This window comes from Sylvia atricapilla, chromosome 14 (genome assembly GCF_009819655.1).
Source record: "Sylvia atricapilla isolate bSylAtr1 chromosome 14, bSylAtr1.pri, whole genome shotgun sequence".
Lineage (NCBI taxonomy): Eukaryota > Metazoa > Chordata > Aves > Passeriformes > Sylviidae > Sylvia > Sylvia atricapilla.
In genome coordinates, this window is record NC_089153.1 from 14,175,772 (window position 1) to 14,195,939 (window position 20,168).

The 20,168-nt window shown below is 46.9% G+C and overlaps 1 protein-coding gene across 1 annotated transcript; it reads left to right on the top strand.

The window, feature by feature from the left end:
* Positions 1–1,484: 1,484 nt before the first annotated feature.
* On the top strand, positions 1,485–11,748 carry LSM11 (LSM11, U7 small nuclear RNA associated). The gene is made up of 4 exons (XM_066329254.1): positions 1,485–1,887; positions 5,871–6,010; positions 6,758–6,841; positions 8,330–11,748. Exons 1-4 carry the CDS (start codon positions 1,485–1,487, stop codon positions 8,714–8,716), a joined length of 1,014 nt encoding a protein of 337 aa, XP_066185351.1. The 3' UTR covers positions 8,717–11,748.
* The last annotated feature ends 8,420 nt before the right edge of the window (positions 11,749–20,168 follow it).

Below are 20,168 nucleotides of genomic sequence, written 5' to 3' on the forward strand. Positions count from 1 at the left end.
CATACAAAGCAACTGTTCCAGAACTGGTACCAGCTGGATTTATTCAGCCTGGTAATAGACAAAAGATTAAAAAAACAATTTGGGAGCCATGACTTATGTTTGATAAGTATTATATAGGTTTTTTTTTTAATATATATTTTGGCTGCCTGATACATTCTACAATATCATTATGTATATACATTGTGTGTATATATAAAAAATAGGTCTGTATTAGGTCATAGCGTTTTAACTCATTATTATATGGAATTTAACTCATAATAATATGGAATAAGTTAACATAGCTGTTCACATACAGATGCATATTCCCAAGGCTCAAGCAGCAGCCTGGTGTTGGTGACACACACAACACACAGGTCTTTCTGTAGCTGCAGGAGTCCTGTACTGTGACCCAGTGAAGAAAGAGGTTTCCTCTCAATTTGGTGAACAACCTGTGGCTGATGTATTGCCGTAACAAGAAGCATTAAAGCTGCGGGAGCCCCCTTATGAAACACTAATGGAGCTGGTGAATCATTATAGTAAAAGCTATTAAAAAAAGTGTTTCCTTGCTGTTCCTCAGTGAAATGGCTCTGCCCTGTGTATCCTTTTATACATTCAACTACAAATTACACTGCAACCGCCTGTTGCCCAGGTGGGATTTCATGGCCTGGGGCAGGGAGGTTTGGTCCCCGAGCCAGGGATGGGCTCTGGGCTGAGCTGCAGGGGGAGCGTTAACACCAGTGAGGGGCAACTGAAAATAATCACAGATTTATTAGGGTTGGAAGGGATTTATGGAGATAACCCATCCCGACTGCCCTGCCCCGGCAGGGTCACCTGGAGCAGGTTATCCAGGAGGGTGCTCGGCTGGGTCTGGGATGTCTCCAGAGAAAGGACTCCACACCCTCCCGGCCCAGCCGCTCTACTGCTGTGCCACCCTCAACGCAAAGAAGCTTTTCCTCATGTTGAGGTGAAATTTCTTGTATTTTAGTTCACGCGCATTGCTCCTCCTCCTGTCACCGCGAAGAGTTTGGCACCACCCTTTAGATACCCTCCTTTGAGTCTTTTAGCTAAGCAGGCCGAGCTCCCTCAGTGTCTCTTACAAAAGAGAGATGCTCCAGACCCTTCACCATCTTTGCGGCCTTTGCGGGATGCTCTCCGGTGCGGGATGCAGCGGGGCGGTGTCTGTGCTCCCAGCGGACTCCTCCCGAGCCCTCGCAGAGCCTTTCCCGGTCCCTCCCCGGTCCCTCCCCGATCCCTCCCCGGTCCCTCCCGGGTCCCTCCCGGGTCCCTCCCCGGTCCCTCCCCGGTCCCTCCCCGGGTCCCTCCCCGGTCCCTCCCCGGTCCCTCCCCGGTCCCTCCCCGGTCCCCTCCCCGGTCCCCTCCCCGGTCCCTCCCCGGTCCCTCCCCGGTCCCCCCGCCATGGCGGCCGCTCCTCCCTCAGCCCGCGGCCCTGAGCGGCGGCGCCCCCTGGCGGCGGCCGTGGGCGGTGCGGCCGCCCTCAGCCCGGCATGGAGGAGGACGAGGCGGGCGCGGAGCCTCGGGGCTCCCGCCGGCGCTCGCCCAGCCCTGGCCGCCTGGACGTCAGCTCCAGCCGCTTCGACCCGCTGCTGGCGCTCTACTCGCCGAGCACGCCGCTGCCTTTCCCCGCCGCGCCTTGCTTCAACAACCTCGCCGAGTACGAGAGCTTCCAGCGCGGCCTGCGCCGTCCGGGCGGCCGCCGAGCCGCCGCCGCCCGCCGCGGTGCCGCCGCCTCCCGCTCGTCCCGCCGGGGCCGGCCCGCCGCCGACCCCGAGCGCATCCAGCGCCTCCGCAGCCTCATGGTGAACCCGGGCCCCGAGCAGGAGGCGGCTGAAGGCGGAACGGCGCCGCGGCGGCGGCGGGCACCGCGCAATGTCCTCACCAGGATGCCCCGTAAGGGCGCGGGCAGAGCGGCCCCGGGCTGGGCGGCCGGGAGCCGGGGCTGAGGGGAGGCGGAGGGTGTGAGGGCCGCGGTCGTGCTGAGGTGGGCCCGGCGTGGAGTTGCGGTGGAGTTTGGGGGTGAGGAGAGGGCGATTGCTGGCGGAAGCGGTTTGGGTGACAACGGGGTGTGCGTGGGGGGTGTGAGGGGAATGTTTTAGTTGGATGGGAAATGACAGGTGCAGAGGCGCTGGCGCAGGTTGCCCAGAGAAGCTGTGGCTGCCCCATTCCTGGAAGTGTCCAAGGATAGATTGGCTGGGGCTTGGGGCAATCTGGTGTATGGAAGGTGTCCCTGCACATGGCAGTGGGATCGGAATGAGATGGGCTTTAAGGTTCCTCCTACTCCAGACCATTCCACGACCCTCTGAAATGGTGAGCAGGAATGAGGAACAGCATTTCACAGAGCTACTCACACACGGATGACACTGACTTTGTTTGTGGTGATGTTCTGCTCTGTTAATTGGTTAATTACATACATCCTCTTGGTTTTAAGGAGAAAAAGGATGAGACAGTGCTGTATTCTCAAAAGTACTCTTTTAAACGAGGGCTGATATTAGCCCCATGCTCTAACCGACTGAGCTAACCTGGGGGTCATATTTGGGTCAGTCCACGGTGTAGTTAAGCCAGAACCACAGGGTAAGTCTGTAACACACTGCTGTTACTTAGTTGCTTAGTTACTTAGTGCTAACCAAACATCCTGCAGGCAGAAATACTGGCATTTCTGGTAACGGGATGCCAGAATAGCAGAGTGAGGTGCGAGAGAGCTGTGACGTAAATTCATCAGCTATGTTGATGATACATATTTCTTGTAAAAATGTTATGTGTGCAGGCAGGGTAAAAATGCCCTAAACATGAAGAGGTGCTGCTTGTGCCCCCTCACACCAGGAATCAAATGGCATTGCTGTCAGGTGAGATGTAATGTTAGTGGGCTTAATTAAAATTACTGGGGTTCATTTTGGAATCAAATTATCTTTTGCAGCATCACCTTATTTTTTTTTTTTTTCTGAAAAGCAAAGCCCAAAACGCCCAATTCTGAATGTCCAAGGCAAAAACCTTTTTCTTACTTCGACTCTAAAATACAATGTGTTCATTGCAGTAGATGCTGCATGATCTTAAGTATCACACTTAGTGTTCTGCACAAGTGCAGAGGTTCTGTTGGCACAGGATTTCCAGAAAACTGACCTTTAATATTTATTTCAGATCTTAATAAAAAATATCTCAGTTTGCACTGGTGATGAAAACTGAGGGGGAAAAAAACCCTGTAAAAATTAAGAACCATTAAGAACACATACTTAATATCCACACATCCATGTGTGGACTTCAAAGAAGAGTGGCACAACTGATACAGAAAGTGCTGTTCTGCAGCCAGGGGTGTTTTAAGAGTGATTTATAGCTAAAATCCCCCTGTAACTGGGGGGATGTCTGCACCAGAGGTGTTTGGAACTTGGACTGTCTTGGATCAGTTCAGGAGGAGCTATTTATCCTTCCTTTACATTCACCAAGGGACAGAGAATTCATGTGCAGGGCAGGTGGAAAGGTGTTTGATAGTGTTCTGAGTTATTTCAACTTTTCTCTTGTGGTTTTTCTAATCTTGCCTCTTAATAGAGTCTGCCCTGAGGACAAGGCCTTGAACTTAACCAGAGTTTAGATCTTTATTTTCACCCTTTTAGGGTGCTTGCCCTCTGCTTACAGTAGTTTTTGAGTCATTTTTCAGAGTCCTGGTATTAAGCATGTGTTTATTTTATACGGGTAGGGGTTGGATTTTGAGTACCAACTAAGTAACTCTTTTTCCTATCTATTGAAAAATTGTTCATGGTGGTCCTTAACAACACAGAAGGCACAGGCAGATTTAGCTGTGTGCACAGCCTGCTCATTGCAGCACTTGGTGCTTTGCAGAGGAGGTGTGTTCCCAAAATAAATGCTTTGCGTTGCTGGTTTTATTTTTTTTCTGAGAATGTCAGGTTGTTGAAGGGTTTTTGGATGATGTGTTCTGCCCTTCTGCTCCAATGAAGCTGGAGGTGTGCCATGGAGGAGCCAGAACCTTAAACAGCAAGGAAAAAGTGGGCAGAGTATAGATTTGGTAGAGCTGTGTAGTGTTTTCCTGGGTGCTGAGAGGCAGAGGCATAGTTGGAAATAAGGGTTGGATGTAGAATTCTGTACAAAGTTGTCAATGGAGTTCTGACTTAAAGGGCATATTGGAACTTAAAATCTAAAAATAAGTCTGGATTTTAAATTATTATGTAAGTTCTCAGAGTTGATTAGAAAAAATACTGTTTTCTGATTGGAAGCATCAATTTGATTTCATGATGGTGTCATCTGTGCTTCCTATGATGGATCTGACAATCCAGAACATGTTTGTTATCAGTTCAGCTGAAGGAGACACAGAAGCCCGTGGAAAGACCCCCTAAGCAAGGCTGGGAGGTGCTGAGACAGCTTATGCTCTGTGTGAAACCAATTTCCTGCAGTTATCCAGCTGGAGAGGGCTGGCAAGGAGACAATGGATCTCAAAAAATAAATGTGATTAGGTTAATTCAGAGGAAACTGATTTAGATTTCCCTGCTGTGGCCATGAATTACCCTGCAGCCCAGTGCTGCAGATCAGCTGTTTTACACAGTCACTCTGCACTCACATTTTCTGATGTGCAAACCTTGAATCCACAGTCCCTTAGGCGCAAGGTGAGAGATCATGTCTGGCTCACATATTTTATTAATGTGGAGAACTGTGTGAGATTTTAGACCCAAGTCTTTTTCCTGATTTTCAGTAGAATTGTACAGCAATCCTGGGGCTGTGTTTGCACAAGCAAACGGGTACCAAGGCATGGGTGGAAGTTGTAAATGATATCTACACCTCTAGATAAGTTACACTTGCAAAGATTTCTGGTGTGCAGACAAGGCTTGTGTGAGCCAGGCAAGCTGTACATTTTTCCAAATTCCTTCACTTTTGCCCTGGTAAAAGTATTATTTTAAAATAATAATAATAAAAGCTGGGGTTTAGCATGGTTTAATTGCTGGCTGCTCCTTAGAGTAATTTTATTTCCTTGCCAAAGGCTTGTATGACTTTGAAGAATGCTCAGCTGGCTGCTGAAATCTTAACCAAAACAATGCATTTTCATCAGTTTAAACGGGTCCAGTTTAGTAAGTTGAAAGATTTTGAGTCATTCATTGTTTCAGAAATCCTATTGTAAAGAAAAGGAACAAATCTGCTACAATTCTTTATTCTCAGCTCGTAACTAATCTGAGGTAGCCTTAACCAGGCTTTTGTCTTCTCTGTGGAACTAACTCTGCCCCTATGAGCTTTCTGTTCCCTCTCAACCACTACAGTTTGGATTACTTGACATGTTTTTGAAACGTACCAAAAAGATTTTCAGCTAAGGCTGATTTGGCTGTGGGCTACGTAAAGCAAAACCTTCATATTTTCTGAAGCCTTGGCTCTCCCCATTGTAAGAAAAGTTTTGGTGGTCTGGTAATGGCAACCACAGTGTGCTGCAGTGCTTAGGGCTTCTTCATTGCTATTGTTGTGAGCACAAGTATTGTGCCAAGCTCTGCCATAGAGTGGATTTCTGCATGGTTTTTAAATAGATAGATACTGAAGAGAAAGGTTTTACAAGAATGTGTCATGACAGGAAGAGTGGGAATGGCTTCAAACTAAAAAAGTAGGGTTAGATTAGATAAGAGAGAGCAGTTCTTGGCTGTGAGAGTGCTGAGGCCCTGGCACAGGTTGTCCAGAGAAGCTGTGGCTGCCCCAATCCTGGAAGTGCTCTAGGCCAGGCTGGATGGGGCTCTGAGCAATCTTGGTCAAATGGAAGCTGTCCTGTCTGCAGCAGGGAGGTGCAAGAAGATGATCTTTAATCAATGTTCCCAGCTCAGGCCATTCTATGATTCTGTTCTGCAGTTCTGTATATTTTGGTGAAGATGGGTGATGTTCTCTTTCTGTCGTAGTCCACGAAGGCAGCCCCCTGGGGGAACTTCACCGCTGCGTCCGAGATGGAGTCAGAATCAACGTCCACATCCGAACCTTCAAAGGGCTTCGTGGAGTCTGCACAGGCTTTTTGGTTGCATTTGACAAATTCTGGAATATGGTAATTCTTGTTCCATCCCTTGATTTGTAACTGTTATATCGAAAACTTGAAATTTGCAACAGGTTTAAGCAAATGACGGATGGGGAAGGTTAATGTGGTTTTGTGGTTCACAAACTAATTTGCTCTGGCACCAAGTGCTGAGTTTCAGACTTAAGTGGTACTTGGTGTTGGACTGGTACATCCAGGACGTGCCCAACCATCTTAAAGAGGTTTTAAGTGAGACAGAAGCTTTGAAGAGTTCCCAACATCTTCAGAGGTTTTGTATAAGAACATGGGAAGGTGGAATATGAGGAATATCAGAAGCTTCCAGAGCTTTCTCTGCAAAACCCAATCTTTCTATAGTGGTGGGTGCTTTTCTGATTTCTTTCACTAACATCGCTGAGCTGCCAGTGACAAAAGCTTTTCCCTGTTTTCTACCTTGTGAAGATCTTAAAGACAGTAGATAGAAAAGCAGCTATTAGATATCTGAGCCTGGAGGTGTGAAAAGTTTGAAAGTGGGGAGGAGGAAAGGCTTTTCCAGGCAAGGATCACAGAGATTTTTGCAAGTAATGCAGAATGACCTTTGCTGCTGCTTTTATACCTCAGTACAATTTAGATGATTAACAAACCAGCTCCAAAGCACAACTTGTTCCTGGAATGAATTTTCTCTCAGAACATAATTTCATAATGCTTTGACACAAAGCTGGTCTAAAGCCGCTTCATGTTTTGTTTTAATTTGGATTTTCTGTTTCTTTTATCTTTTTTTAGGCCCTGACAGATGTGGATGAGACTTACAGGAAACCAGTAATGGGCAAAGCCTTCTATGCAGAACCTCAGCTCTCACTGACCCGAGTAGGTGACATCTCCTGTTTTCTTTCTAATTAGCAGCTCCTTTTTCAAAGTAATCAAAGGGGAGCATTGATTTGGAGCCCAAGTTTACATTTGAAATATTTTACCTCCTTTTATTATGGATGACTCTGAAATAACTTGAACTGAGCAAAAAGAATACCCCAAATGCTTCCTGATCTTTCTGAAAGTACTTTAGTAGTTCAGTGTTACTTAAGATCCACTTTAGAATCAGATCAGAGTTGCTGCCACTGCTTAAGGTAACAGGCTGAGCTTCTAGAAGCTTCCTCTGTGGGTTTTGATGTGGGATTTGTTCAGTGCGTTTTTTGCACCTGTGACTGATCAGGTCCATGTTTGTCTTGCCAGGGAATGTGGCAGAGCATTCCTCTGGTACTGAAGTTCCTCATGGCACAGTCTGTGTCTGCAGCAGAGAAACAACACAGCTCTTTGGTCACTTGAGCTTCCAGTCTGGGTACTGTGAAGCCCAAGATCTCCAAAGGTCTCCACTCTCTAGGATCCAGCTGCAAATAGAGTTGTTTGCCACGTTGACAACTGAAGACATGATAGATGAACTTCTGAACAATGGAGGGAAAAAAAATGTGACAGGGCAGTGGCCATTGAATGGCAACAGCTGCAGGCCTTTTGAACATCAGAGAAGCATCACAAAAACATTTAAGCTGTTTCATTGTGAGGAGTTTGCTTTCAAATTCCTGCCATTTAAATCTGTTTTCTGATAGATCCCACCCTTCCTTTTTTTAAAGATGAGTTAAAAATAATCAAGTTGTCATGGTTCCTTTAGCTCACTCTCACAAGCCCTGGCGTTCCATCCTGTTGCTGGGAAGAGAGGGGCTAACCAAAAATCTCATTTGTCATTATTTCATAAAAGCTTGTCTGTTGCCAGAATAAAAGCAATTTCTTTTCCAGTTTCAGCACCATGTATTCTTAGATTGATGAGTTCATACAGTGCTTTGGGTCTGTTGCTGTAGCTTTTATTATTTTTCTGTTGTTTGTGGTCTGCTCACCTCCCAGAATACCCACATGTCATCTTTTAGGTTGTTTTGGGGAGCACAAAAGATCCCTCAGTGTTTCAGTGTACAGACTTTGCTAATGGAGGGCCCTTACCTTAGGGATTCATGACACAAGGATGGAAATCTCTCTAAAACTGGCATTGAAGAACATGGGGAAAAGTGAGCTGTAGGAGCAACTTGACATCTCTGTTTCTCCTGACCAAAATTAAAGGCTACCACACAGCAGTGTTGCTCCCCAAATTAAATTCCTTGGTGCTCACATTAAGACATGACCATGCAAGAGACTCCTTCACCTGTCACTGTTTGAATTTGGTAAGCAAACACGGTCTTTATTGCTGGTGGAGATTTGTCACTGTGTCTTGTGAGCTGATTTGGGATTGTGCATGAAGATACCATGGAGAAGTGTGGAACAAGTGGCCTCTGTTGTTTTACAAGTGTGGTCACAGATACAACTGTCCTTTTACAGCTGTTTGACAGACTCAAGCTGCAGGAATCCTCGGGGAAGAAGGGAGCCGACTCAAAGACTGTCTCAGAGCAGCTGGCCCTGACAAATGACTCTCAGACGCTGAGTTTGAAAGCTGGATCTGGACGAGGGAGAGCAGAAGAGGAGCGTGAGAGGCAGAAGCACGTGGGCAGAGGTGCAGAGAAGAAGCCCCCAGGTGACAGGAGTGAAGCTGATGTGGGCAGCAGGACTGCCCACACCGAGGGGGCCGGTGCTGGGGGGGCCCGAGCAAGGAGCCAGTCCCGCAGGAGGAGGCGGCCCAAGGTGGATTATCAGCAGGTGTTCACACGCCACATAAACCAGATCTTTATCCGAGGAGAGAATGTCTTGCTTGTCCATTTAGCACATTGACTTGGCTGGGTCTTTGTCAGCGTATTTATTTGATAGCATGAACTTGCTGCTGCAGCTCCCATTGCTATTTAGAGTTGTCATTGAGTAGGATGGTACCGTGGCTGGTTTCCCATTGCCACCACAAGGTAGGGGAAAGAATTGTATCTGGAGTATCCTGGGCTTGATGCCAAAGCAGCCTCCTTAGATCCCTGTTGGAGGTCCCAGGAGAAGGTCAGCAACGCAGTTATTTCTGTGATATGAGGGAGTTAAGCACAGATCCCACTGTTTCTTAAAAGAAGCTAAATGAGGGGGTTGTAAGAGTATTTTGGTGTACTCTGTTACAGGAGCTGCGTGTGGCACATATTTAAGGATAAGATCTGGACCTGCAATAAATCAGAAATGCTCTTTTGCACATTTTGAGTAATATCAAGAGGAAATTGCTAGTGAAATGAACACTTTATCTGCTGCTGTTACATGGATGTCCTCTTTTCCAGACATATTCTGACAGTCATTTTGAAATAGTTTATAAAACACTGGAGTCATCCTGCTGATGGCTACTGGCCTCTTTGCCGTAGTTAGCTCTGTAGTGCCCTGCTCTTTTAATGTGGGTGATGGCAGGACTGTAACTTATTTCCTGTATCAAAGCTTGGGCTCTCTTTGTAATGCTGTGCTTTGGCCCTGTGTCACCAGCAAGCAGATGATGTAGCTGATCCAGAGACCTCCCTGTTTGGAGTTTATCTGTGGGTGAAGATGGAAAACAATCCTTTTATATTTCACCCATTTCCTACTTAGTGTAACAGTGAAGCTGGCAGTGATTGGGTTTTTCTCAGGTGTGTTTGTGCTGAGCACACCTGTCCTGTATTTAAACACCTTTCAGGCTCCCTCTATTGAAACCAGAGCTGCTGTGTCTCCAGCAGTTCTCATGGAGCAGGAATCTTCGTGGGTCTTTCCTGTCTGTGTGAGGGATGCATCATCTAATTCCATTTGAGCTTTGAAGATGTGCCTGAAAAGGTTTTGAAGTATAGAAGTCAAACTCGACTCATCAGTGTTTCATTTTAGCAAGGCTGTTGAATTATTGCAGGTCAGGCCAGGGTTCTGTGGGTATAAACTGCTTTCCAAAAAAACCTACCTGCAGAAGTTTGAGGGTAAATGAAGCTGTTCCATTATGTAGCCTGTTCCCTCTGTTGTCAAAGGAGATTTCGTGCTGCTATTCTGTATTCATCTCAACTGCCTTGTGCTTTGCAGCAGCTCTGTATGTTTAAGCTGAGTTGGGAAATTGCTTTATAGCAGGACTTACATTGCATATAGATGCCCTGAGTTCTCAAATTGAGTGGTTGTACTGTGGGTGACATGGATTTGTGTTGCTGCAGATGCAGCATTCTGCTTGCTTGGTCGTTAGGGATATGTGTGGTGTTTGGGTGAATCACAGAAATCATTTAGCAGGCATTCTGGACACACAAAGCAGCTGTTTGCCTCTGGGGGAACTTGAAACTTATGTCAACATTTCACATGACATGGGGATTGATGAGCTCAGCCACTGAGCTCAAAGCCAAGTTCAGCCTGGGACAGAATAAAAAGTACTGTTGAGGCAAAATAGTTTCATCCGGGGTAAAAAAGAAAAGAAAAAAAATTAAATACTCTCTACACCTTCTTCCAAAACATTGCTTTACTGCTGTAACCCCATCCCTCTGTGAACTGAGACTAGGCACTGAAAAGATTCTTCTCATGGAGGTTCTTGTTTCTCCTTCCTTCTTTACTGTTTGTGTGTTCTGCAGTTTTTCCTTTTTTTTTTTTTTTTTTTTTTCCCCTTTCTTCTGTCAGTACTTTGTCTCCTCAGGACATTCTAAACTCTGGTTTACAAAGACTGTTCTGGTTGTCCTGGCTTTCTGCACCATTTCCTGGTTGGTTTTCTATGTACTAACCAGAACCCTCATAAATTGCTAGAAATATGTGAAGCTCAAAACAAGGTGCTTATCTCTGCTTCTGACTTCTCAGCAGCTTTTATTGCAAGTGAATATTTTCTTCCTTATATTTGGTTGTGGGAATTTTCCTCTCTGTTTCCTGGCAGCTTTGCTTTTATTTCAGCTGCTTGGGATGACTCCTCTCTGCCTTTTGTATTAGTACCAAAGGCCACTGGTTTTGACCTCTCCTCTTTCCTTCATATTTGACCAAAGGGTGTCAGATCACCCTCAGACTGATGTACAGTGACAGCTCATTGAATTCTTGCTTTTCTTCACCTCATATTCTTAATTCTGTTTGCCTGCTTAGTTTATGCCTTGTGGATTAACTAAGATGCAACTATGAATTTTTTTTGTGGCTATGCTGCCCTTTCTTGTCAATTGACACTTCCCCAAGTTCTCAGTTGCTGCTGGAAGTCTCAGTGTTTCCTTTCATAATGGGTTTTTCCCTAAAACCTTACAGATGTTTGTTGCTTCACATCTATGAGTTTCTATGTTTACATTTTATGAAAAATGCTGGTGCTTAGACTTAAGTTTGTGCCTTGATTTTTGTATCATCCCTGACCTGTTCTTCCAGAATCATCACCTTGGTGAGCAAACCTGGTTAAGGATTATAGTTTATCTACTTTTTTTGCACTACCTCATTGTTAAAATGTTCCTCCTCTCATCCTTGAAGTTGGTTAAACCGCTCTCTTCCAATTTAGATTTAATGAATTATTTTTTGGTTCTTTCTTTGTTTCCTACTCTCCTGCTCACCTTTCTCATTTTTGCCAAGCTGCTTCCTAATACTGCTGCTTTCTCTTCTACAACTTCAGATCTTCCAAAATGTCTTCCTTTTCCTACTTTTTCTGGCATTGTGTATTTTTAAAATGCATTATTAAAATGCCACCTTATGGCCTTTGTCTCTTCCAAGCATCGGGATTGTGATGAAGCAAGTGATCCTGTAGGTGTGTTGTCACTTGCTTTGTTCAATACTTCAGATAATGTGGCTCTTTAAATAAAATTGAATGTCATGTTCTGAAATGGATTCTGCTACCTCACTGAAACATTCTCCTAAATCTGTAAAAAAAAAAAAAAAAAAGAAAAAGAAAACAACCTTTGGAAACAAATGAGCTTTGATTTTCAGTGGGTTTTTTTAAAATTGTTTCTGATTGTTTCCTTCTATGGTTTTCCAAACTCAACATCAAGTTTTTTGCTCCCAGCCCTTCCTCTGTTGCTGCAGTGGTGCTGTGAGCATAGACACACCAAAGTCTTTGTGCTAAGGAATGAAGAGTAAGAAACTGAGAGCAACAGTGAGAGTGAAAAAGCTTTGGGCAGATATGAAAACCTCCCTGGAAAGGATCCACAGGTTGCCACCTGTCCTGTATTTCTAGGACTTTGCCCAGCCTGGTGCTCAGCAGTGGTTCTTAAAGTGTCTTTGGGGTGAGGAACCCAGTTACTGCAGGCAGCAGTTTTCTGCAATAACCTCGAAGAAGCATTGGGATAATTTCAGAAAGTTTTAAGTCTCATTTCTGGGATTATTTCTTAAGAAATGTTTTTGATCAGATGCTTAATTTTTCTCAAACATTTCTTAGGCTGTGATAGTAGAAAAAGTAAGGCCAAAGGAGAAAAAAAAGCTTATAAAGAAGTGTGTGGGTTTGGTTTCTTCTCTCAACTGACTTGTCCAGCTTGTTAATTGCCTGGAAGGTTTTTTTCTGACCTAGAGTGAAGTACTTAGCATATCCTCTGCAGGTGATTACTGAATTAATCAGTGAGTGCTGTTTTCCATCTGCTTCTTCTCCTTCAGTGTTTGGATGCATTGTTTCTTTTGCAGCATTCCCTCGGCAGGGCAGTGTCTCAGCAGGAACAGGCCTGAGTGCTCACTGGTTTTTACCCTTCCCTAAGGAATGTTACCCCATCCAGTTTTGAATCCAGAGAGCCTTTGGCTATTCTTGACTTTCATACTGTGCTCTTTAGATTTTTTGAAATTATTTGGTCATCTTGGATAATATTACTTTTTGGAGTAAACTGATTTTTTGAAACTTTTGAAAAATAATTTTGTTATTTCTTTTCCTTCAGTAAGTGCTGGTTTTTCCTAGTTTGTTGTTGCAGTCACCCACTTGCACCTGTGATTCACTGGGTGAAGAGGTGTGCAGGATAAAATGAGGCAGAGTAAAAAGGTGTCTGATTTTTATTGAATTTGACATTCTGTCCAATATTCTGCCCACACTCATCATTTCTGTTTCTTACTGGCACTGACCTAGGTAAGACAAGTGGAAATTAATTCATCCAGAATCTTGAAGGAAAATGGAGCAGGGGCTGAAAACACTGAGTTTATGAAGATGTTTATTCCAGGTAATCTTCCTGTCTTTGATTAAGAAGTTCAGAGTTACAAGCACCAACTTACACTGCGAGCTCTGCCACTGGATTAGATTGGAAGGCACAGTCCTGCACCTTTTCAGGGGTGATGCAATGATTCCCTCAGCCAGGACGGCTCTTGCCTGAGAAGCTGCTCAGGTATATGCCAGTGTCTGCCTCAGAGCATAACTGCAAATACTGCCAATTAATATGAGGATGTTTTCTCTCCTGCCTGCACTGCCAAGTGTAAAATATGAATGCTGAGGGCTGCAGATGCTGCAGCACTGAACTACTTCAGTTCATGCTTTCGCTTCTTGACATTGGCTTAAAAAAATTCAAGTTTCTACTAATATCAATCCTAAGACAGTCTGTTGGAACCATAGGAAAGGCTGCTGCTGACTAGAAATAGTATTGGAAAAGAAAGTTGTTACAGAATTTGTGAAACTCTGATTGTAATTCAAGTATTGCAAACCAGGAAAGGCTGAGAGAGTTGGGGTTGTTCAGCCTGGAGAAGCTTTAGGGTGACTAATTGCAGCCTTTGAGTACCTGAAGGGAGCTTACAAGAAAGATGGAGAGAGGCTATTGACAAGGGCCTGGAGTGCCAGGACAAGGGGGAATGGCTTCACACTGACAGAGAGTAGCATTAGACGGGGTATGAGGGAAAGGCAAAGGAAGGGAGAGGAATTACTCGGGTGGTGATAATTCCTTGACATGGGAAGGGGCTTTCTAGCCTGTGCCTTGGGCACAATCCTGCCAGCACTGGGCAGCTGAGCTCTGTACATGAAGGGGAGGATGCTGAGCCAGCTCTTGAGTGCAGCCTCGCTTTTGCTGTGAGCCTTTCACAGCACCTGAGCTGCCCCTGGAATCTCTGCCAGGTTCCACCTCTAATCACTGACACGTTTGATCCTGCCTCTTAACATTTTGCAGAGGAAACCCAGCGGGAGAAAAAGGAAGTAAAGCAAATTTGCCCTTTTGGGCGAGGATGGAAGAGGTTTGGTTTTCCTTGTTGGCTTCCTGGGGTGCAGGAGAAAGGACTGCTTTAATGGGGAAAAAGCAGAGATGCTTGTCTCATGATGTTTACAAGTCCTTTCAGATGTCACTGTAAGTGCTCTTGCTCTTAGCTGGTGGAAGTGAAGGCCTGTCAGGGAAGGAAAATGCCTCCTGATGTTCCTGGATAACTCTCTTATTAGCTTCTAGGTTTCTGGTGTACCCCTGGATGACTTTGTTGAAAAAAAATTAGTACACCTGAGACTTTCATTCAGTCTTGTATTCGTTCAGAGTGAAAAGTAGTTTGATCAGTTTGTGTGAAAACATATCCATCCTTTTTTCCTCTCAAAAGATCAGTGCTCTCCCTCAGGAAAGAAATGAAAGCTGCTCCTGTAGCGATTGCTTCTGATTTCCACTGCTTCAGAGCAAAGTGTAGCTGTGCCAAGGTGTCTTCAGCTGACACATTATTCTGAGAGGATGAGATGAGAGAAATGCTTGGTTTCCCTAAAACTAAAATGGGCATTGCGAGGGGAGCAGATGGGTTGACCTCTTTTCAAGTGGTGCACCCACCCACTGTAATTGCAGGGGTTGGGACTTGTAAACCAATCAGTCACCTGTAAAACTTCCTTAGGGAGCTGCAGAGGAGCAGCATGAGCCACCAGACTGACACGGGATTGGAATTCAGGGGCTGACAAATTCCGCTCTCTTTACTGCCTCTCGCTCAGTGAATGGCCTTGGCAAGTCACTCCCATCCCTCTCCCTGACACTCCACAGCTGTAACACATCCAGGAGCACTCCTTGCCTGTCTTGTGAGGAGCTGGGGAAGTGGGAAATGCTGTACAAGTGCCAAGTGTTGTTATCAAAACTCTCTCTGTCAGGTAATGCAGGTACATCGACCCTCTGCCCTCTCCAGGCTTGTGACTGTTAGTTAACCTCACCTTGGCACATAAAAACCATGTGGGGAATCAGGTAAAAAAAAACATTATTTGGTCTTGAAATCACTGATGTCCTCAAGGTCACATTTGGTGACTTCAATATCTGTTTCACAGCTGCAGTTCCATGTTTGGGTCAGATGGTGATAAATGAGGGTGTAACTTGTAATTCCTTCTCTGTCTTCCTAAACATTTTGTTTCTTAGGAAGCTGATGCTGCTATGAACATATTGGATAATACTGAATTTGCAATACTCTGCTTTCCAGATATAAATGTTTATATTTAAAATTGCTAAGACTGCAATGCAATAAATATATCCATGTAACACTTTGCCGCAAAGCATGATTTTTTTTTTTTGTGCTCTACCAATACAGTGATGTGTATTGTGTCAGTGAAGGAGCTGGGACTGCTGTGGTTAGTGGAGACCCCGAGGTGTGAATAAAGCCCTGCTATCTAGTCACATAACTGGGGAAAAACCAGTCATTTGTGTATTCAAAAGGGTATTAATCTATAAAATAACAATACCATGATACTTGTCTTTTAGAGATGCAGGAGGGAAGTGAACTTCATGTTGATAAATGTAACCACCAGTGGCCTGATCACTCAAAGGTCTGTTACCTTAGTGTGTGGTCTTCCACAATGCTGTCAGGTTTTCCAGGAGCTGGGGAGGCCCAGAGCCAGCATCCAAGCATCTCTTCCAGTGTGTGTGCATAGCCAGTGGGGAACCTGGCTTCCAGGAACCTTTCTAATCCCGTGGTAAGTGATGTTGATACATTTGTATCAGAGATGTCTTTTTAGGAAGAAATTCTTCCTTGTGGGAGTGGAGAGGCTGGAGAGATGCTCCTACTCCGTGGAGGGGCCCTCTCTCTGGGAAAGGGTGGGGGAGATTTTCAGGGCTCTGGATTTCTCCCTTCCATGGGCACTAAATGCTCCTGAAAAGTTGTCCAAACACTCCCCCGTGTGCTCCAGCCCTTCAGGTTTATCTTCCTTCCGCTGGGAATCTCAGCCAGAGCCTTTCCCTGGATCCGAGCAGCGCAGCCATGGGAGCGTCCGGAGGGCTCTAACGAGCAGGAATCCGCTGATGCTCCCGCCGGGAAAAACGGGACATTCGGGCTCACCGGAGGTACCCGCAGCCGTGCGGTGTGGGGGCTGCGGGGACGGCCCGGGCCCTTCCCGATCCCGATCCCGGTGTGGAACAGCCGCGGCGCCGCCGGGCCCGAGCCCCGCCAGGGGGCAGAAGCGGGCAGGGAAACCCCCGGCGGCCGGGAGGGGACGGGAGGGGATGGAGGGGACGGAGGGGCAGCGACGCCACAAACACCGCCCTGGAGCCGCTCCTGGAGGCACCGTGTGTGTCTGTACGTTCCTCTGTGTGTCCATCTGTGTCTGTGCTCCCCGATGCTTCACACGGCCCAGGTCAGCCCAGGTCAGGTCAGGCAACAGGGGGCGATGGCATGCATTGACAAAACTTAGTCCCTGTACCTTGGCTTAGGTGTGCTTCTCTGCAAGCTGACTTCTAGTTTGCACCAGAGCCTACGAACATGGGAACTCCATGATGGGCAAAACATCCCTGGATTTGTCACAGAGAATGTACAGACACACACTGCAGGGAGGCAGCGCTTGGTGGAGGAAACCATGGCCAGGCCGGGCAGGAGCGACAGCGCAGCTCTGCCAGGGAACTGCTGTGGGCGCTTTGGGTACAGGAGCAGAGGAATCCTGTGGCTGTCCAGCAGGGATGAGGACGTGCCTAGAGGAAACACTGCCTGTGGGGGGAGTGCAGGAGCTGCTGTTGTGTCTGCTAGAACACATCGGGAAACAGCGGCTGCTGCCACTGCTGCCCAGGCTGCAAAACAAGACTCCGTGGGTGTCCTTACCTTGTCACATATTTACAGGAAGAAATCACAAATCTCTTATACACCACGATGCAGTGAAATAAATCCTATAAAATAGCATTAGTTAAGAATGTGGGTGCTGTGGTAGAGTTATGTGTAAATGCACCAGAACAGGCTGGAAGAAGGAAACCATCCCCTTGCTGTGCTGCCCTTCAGGGGACGAGGCTCAAGCTCGGTACGTTTTTTCCATCAGAGCGTGGTCAATGGAACAATTGTATAACGTGTTGATCAGGAAAAGGATGTGGGAGCTTAAGTGGAAAACCTGATGCTATCGTGCTGATGGCAGAGAGCAGCAGGAAGGATGGCAAACAGGATACTCACCATGCTCAGAGGAAAGAGCTCAGAGTGATGCTGGGGCTGCAGGGCTGGAGCCAGCCAGGGTCCATGCTGTCAGCTGGACCAGAAAGGGGAATGTCCCTGATCTTACACTCCTCTTCTGGGAACAGGGGCTCCTTGCTGATTCTTTGGGGGAAAAGTGAACAACTGTTAGGCAACATCCCAAAGTTGGTGGAAAAACCAACTGGAGAAAAACTTACCCCAGTTGCCTTGGAGGTTTGGAAATGAGAGCAGTGGGAAGCTGACAAAAGGGCTGGGGATGCTCTTGGCGTGTGAAAGCAAGGAAACAGCTTTTAGTTTTCTTATTTTGGAGGAGTGTCTCGCAGGGAAGGGATCCCATATGGAATAAGGAGCAGTTACTGCCTGTGTCAGGAGAGGGTGTTTGAGTGAGGGGCACGGGTTGTGTTTGCTTCTGAAATTCCTGTTTGTGGTGTTTTGAAAACCAGGGGTTTAAAACGTTCTTCTTTCAACAGAGTATGCTGGTCCAAAGGCAGGTGTGTCACCCCAGGTGGGCTCTGGTCCCCTTCCCGCGTTGTGAGGGCTGGCAGGTGGTCTTGCAACATTGAAGTGAAACTGGGTGGTGGAGTCAAGGTGCACCGAAACAGATTGTTGATGTAGCTTTCCCTAAAATCAGCCCCAGAGGTGTGAATTGGAATCAGCTCCAGACCTCTCCTGTTTGCCTTTGGAGCTGGATATTCCAAAGTGTGTTCTTTGGTGTGTCGCTGGTAATGCAGTAACATTTGTGTGCGTGTGTAGCCTCATTTACAAATGCTTTGCATCTGGATTTGCCCTCCTCATGTGCTGACAGTTTTATACTGATAAGATAGTGGCTATTAATTAGTTTACTTTAAAAGCAGCCATGTGCTTGTCATTTCTTGTTGGGTCAAAATGCTCTGAAGTCACCCGTTCCTCAGCCTGGTGTTTTAATTAAAAGACCCTTAGAAGAGGGTGGTTCTGTCTCCAGCTATTGCAGTCATGGCAAGCCTTAGTGCAGCAGAGGGTGAATCACTCACCCAGAGCATCCTCCAGCCTGGCCTCACATCTATTAACAAGTGTAAACTAATGAACAAAGAGCTGCTGCTTGTCACAATCTCCAGTGTAAGGGTTTCCCAAAATTGCTGTAGGCTGACACCGAGAGATTACAAAAGGCTGCAGCCCCTGACCTCAAAAAAGGCTTCAAAGGGAACTCCTGAAAAGTTTTTGCTGCCCAACAAGAAAGTTCTTCTTGTAATGTAGCACTTTAATAGCCAAAACTACACCAAGGTTTCTGCTGGCTGGGTGAAACAACATCTTTGTTTTGCATGTGAATGGTGTTTTGTAAAGATTGTTTTGCTCCATTTATATATATAAAAAAAAAGGACTTGAGGCTTACAAGGTGAAGGCAGCAGCTTACTCAGGCAGCCAGCTGCAGTGACCCAGCTGGGCAGGGTGTGAGGGCCGGAGACGGGAGCAAGAGCCACACAGGCAGCAGGCCCTGGGATGGGCTGGGATGCTGAAATCCCAGCTCCCAGAGAGAGAGAGGACAGGAGCCTGTGGTGACAGGGACAAGGGGAAATGGCTCCACGCTGAAAGAGAGTAAGTTGAGGTTGGGTATTAGAGAGAAATTCTTGGTGAGGGTGTTGAAGCCTTGGTGCAGAGAAGCTGTGGCTGCCCCGTCCCTGAAGTGTTCAGGGCCAGGCTGGATGGGACACTCTGAGCAATCTGGTCTAGTGGAAAGATGGTTGGTTTGCAGGAGGGTTGGAATTAGATGATATTTAAGGACCTTTGCAACCCAAATCATTCCATGATTCTGTGATCCTATGAAGACCCTGCCTCAAAGAAAATGGGAAAACCAGCCGCCGCTCAGGCACCCACATTTGCTGTGAGTCTATCCCTGGGACAGGAGCAGACAAACCTTTCCAGGGGCCCCGCGGGAGCCCGGGCAGGAGGTGACAGCCCACGGGACTGCTCCGGGAGCGGCTGCGGGGCTGTGCCGGAGCTGCGGCCGCTTCCCTCTGTGCCGCTCTCGGTGCTCCGGCGCGGAGCTGCCGGTGCCGGGCTGTGCTCCGCCGCACACCGGGTCGTTCCCTTTGCCCCGGCGCCGTTTGCCTCTTGTCAGGCTGCGAGTGCTGAAGGCAGAGACAGCCCCGCTCTCTGCCTGCGCGCTGGACCGTGCTCTGCTGGCCGTCACTGCCGAGGCCGAGAACCGCCGCTGCCGAGATGCTGAATGTTGAGGAGAGGGGAGACCGGGCAGCTCATCCGGCCAGCGCAGTTTGTATCTAATTAAGTTGAAAAGTGTCATCCTGTCTCCCTTCCTGCCTGCAGCCAGCCCCAGGCCTCGGCCAGGGGCCGTGGGCAGCTGACCCTCATCGCCACGGCTGCCCCGTGGTGCAGGGCAGGGCGCTCCCATCATTTTTCCAACTCTTTTTTTGTTTGCAGATATTTGAAGTTTCCCATGAGCTGCAAGCCCGAGCGCAGGGAATGGAAGGTGACGAGCACCTGGTGTGGTTCTCCCACATCCCAAAGGCGACGTCCATGGGACAAAGCTCAGGTGTGACTGCCGGTAGTCAGCAGCTCCTTTGTCTGCCCAGTGCCACTTCCCTGGCAAGGAAAGAGTCTCTGTGACAGTTGTGTGTAAATGAGAGAAAGATGGGAAATGGCCCAGCACCAGGTAGGGAAATTTATGCACATCAGACTGGGCTGGAAAAACACTTGGAGGCCAGTTCAGGAAGCTCAAGGTAGGAGCAGACACTTCCTCATCTCCTTTACACCCCTCAGGGGGACTTGGGAGGAGAATGTGCTCTCCTGTCTGGAAAGTGGAAGGACAAGGGGAAAACAGAGGTAGGTAGAGAGAAAACTGAAAGAACCAAATTTCCTGACTTTTAGGAATTTAACCCTTAGTGCTCTCCAATCCTGGATTTTGTTTGCAAATCAAAAATGGGGAAAGATTTTGGTAACCTTATAGTATCACCAACAGTTTGTTAAAAGACTAATTGCCAAGTAGCTTATGCATGTGGGACCATTAGTAATTCTGTAGCTATGCAAATTAAAACAG

Bases quoted from the DNA above. Each gene is read 5' to 3' on its own strand.
- LSM11 (XM_066329254.1), top strand. From the start codon at position 1,485: ATGGAGGAGGACGAGGCGGGCGCGGAGCCTCGGGGCTCCCGCCGGCGC. The intron at 6,011-6,757 runs GTAATTCTTGTT...ATCTTTTTTTAG, and splicing joins TTGACAAATTCTGGAATATG to GCCCTGACAGATGTGGATGA. The intron at 6,842-8,329 runs GTAGGTGACATC...GTCCTTTTACAG, and splicing joins CTCAGCTCTCACTGACCCGA to CTGTTTGACAGACTCAAGCT.